The following is a 1,415-nucleotide window of genomic DNA, read 5'->3' on the forward strand; positions in this document are numbered from 1 at the left end:
TTTTTTTTTTTTTTTTTACTTCCCATACGAATTGGGGGATCCACGCTGCCCTGTCCTTCCCTTCCCCCAGTACTACCTGTTGTCCCGCAGCTTTTCCGCAATTCTAGGAGAGAGAGAGGAGCCGGGGCCGCAGGACGACGGGCCGCCGGGCAACATGACTCCGAGTGAACAATGGGCTGGAGCAGGAGGGAAATTTCAAGGCCAGGCAGGACCCCCACCCCTGGCCTGCGGGGCTGGGGAGTGTCACGGGGAGAAGCCCGCAGCGGGCGGGCTGGGCTGGGCCCCCCACCCCGGGAAGGCAGCCGGGGCCGCCCTTAGCCGCCGCCAAGGGGCCCTCGGAGAAGTTGAGGCTCCCCCGTGGCGGGGCCGGGAGCCCCTCAAGGGCACGGCAAGGAGGTGCCCCCAGCCCGATGGCTGCAGAGGCAGCGCCTTGCAAACTCATCGTCCTGCCTCCCCCGCTGGCTGCGCCGCGGGCCCTGCAGCCCCTCCGCGGGCCTTACCTCGGGGGCTGCCGTCGGGCAGGTAGGGAGGCGCGGTCGGGGTGACGCTGCCGGAGCTGGGCGCCGAGAGCAGCGGGGACCGCTCGTCCCCCCCGTCCGCAGCCATGACTGCGGCACCGGCAGCAGCAGAGAGGAGCTGCCAGGGAAGAGCCCTTCTCTCTCCCTCTCCCTCCGTGTGTCACAAGGCAGGGGGAGGAGAAGCAAACAGAGGAGGTTGGGAGTGGGGCCGGGAGGGAGGAGGGGAAAAAAAAACCCGGAGGGGGATGGGACTAGGCAGCGCTGCCTCCGTCCATCTCTGCCACGAGCTGATGGATGGGGGTGGCCAGGGGCAGGCCTTGCCCTGAGAGCAGCCTCTGGCGAAGTTGACAGAGCAGGGGGGAAACCAGAGGCGATGTGGTATCTCCTGCTGTCTGCCACCACCCTGCCTTGGGGAGGGCGGGTAGGGCAGGGGATCCCTGAGCTTTCTAGCTGGGGTGGGGGGGGTGCTTCTAATGGGAGCTGATCAGGAAAGAGGGCACCTGTGCTTGCCCCTGGCACCGCTGCAGAGGGAGCTCCTGGCACCTTGGGGCTTGTTCTGCTCAAAGGCCCCTTGCCCTTGCCAACTTGTCCTGTTCCCTCTTATAGGAGCAACACTATAAGGTCAAGAGTGCCATATGCTGAAAAAGATTTTCATGCACGAATTGTTGGAACAGACGTGCATGTTTTGCTGCTTCTACTTTAAGTTGTTAAAATAGGAAAATGACTATTTTCTCTACTTCCCGCATCCCCTTAGTGGGTGGAACTGTCCCCACCTCCCCCCTTCTCTCAGTCTGGCAGGTTTTCTTTCCCCGTGGTGTCAAGACACAATACAAAATTCAAGTCCAAGATACCCAAGAAAGAAAAAGGATGTTTTATAAACCACAAGCTCGTCACAGG

General features: G+C 61.8%; 1 protein-coding gene across 3 annotated transcripts in view; it reads right to left on the bottom strand.

The window, feature by feature from the left end:
- The window catches only part of TMEM55A (transmembrane protein 55A), a 68,905-nt gene extending 68,216 nt beyond the window's left edge, over nucleotides 1-689 (bottom strand). For 2 of the 3 annotated variants that reach the window (XM_019527910.1, XM_019527909.1), the window contains exon 1: nucleotides 501-689. In XM_019527910.1, coding sequence (XP_019383455.1) covers nucleotides 501-606 — 106 coding nt within the window. In that variant the 5' untranslated portion in view covers nucleotides 607-689. Of the gene's footprint in view, nucleotides 1-76; nucleotides 104-500 lie in introns of all 3 variants that reach the window. The other variant, XM_019527908.1, reaches the window with a different exon arrangement.
- Between the last annotated feature and the right edge of the window lie 726 nt (nucleotides 690-1,415).

This window comes from Gavialis gangeticus, unplaced genomic scaffold (genome assembly GCF_001723915.1).
Source record: "Gavialis gangeticus isolate Ggan-Ray unplaced genomic scaffold, GavGan_comp1, whole genome shotgun sequence".
In the NCBI taxonomy this organism is placed as follows: domain Eukaryota; kingdom Metazoa; phylum Chordata; order Crocodylia; family Gavialidae; genus Gavialis; species Gavialis gangeticus.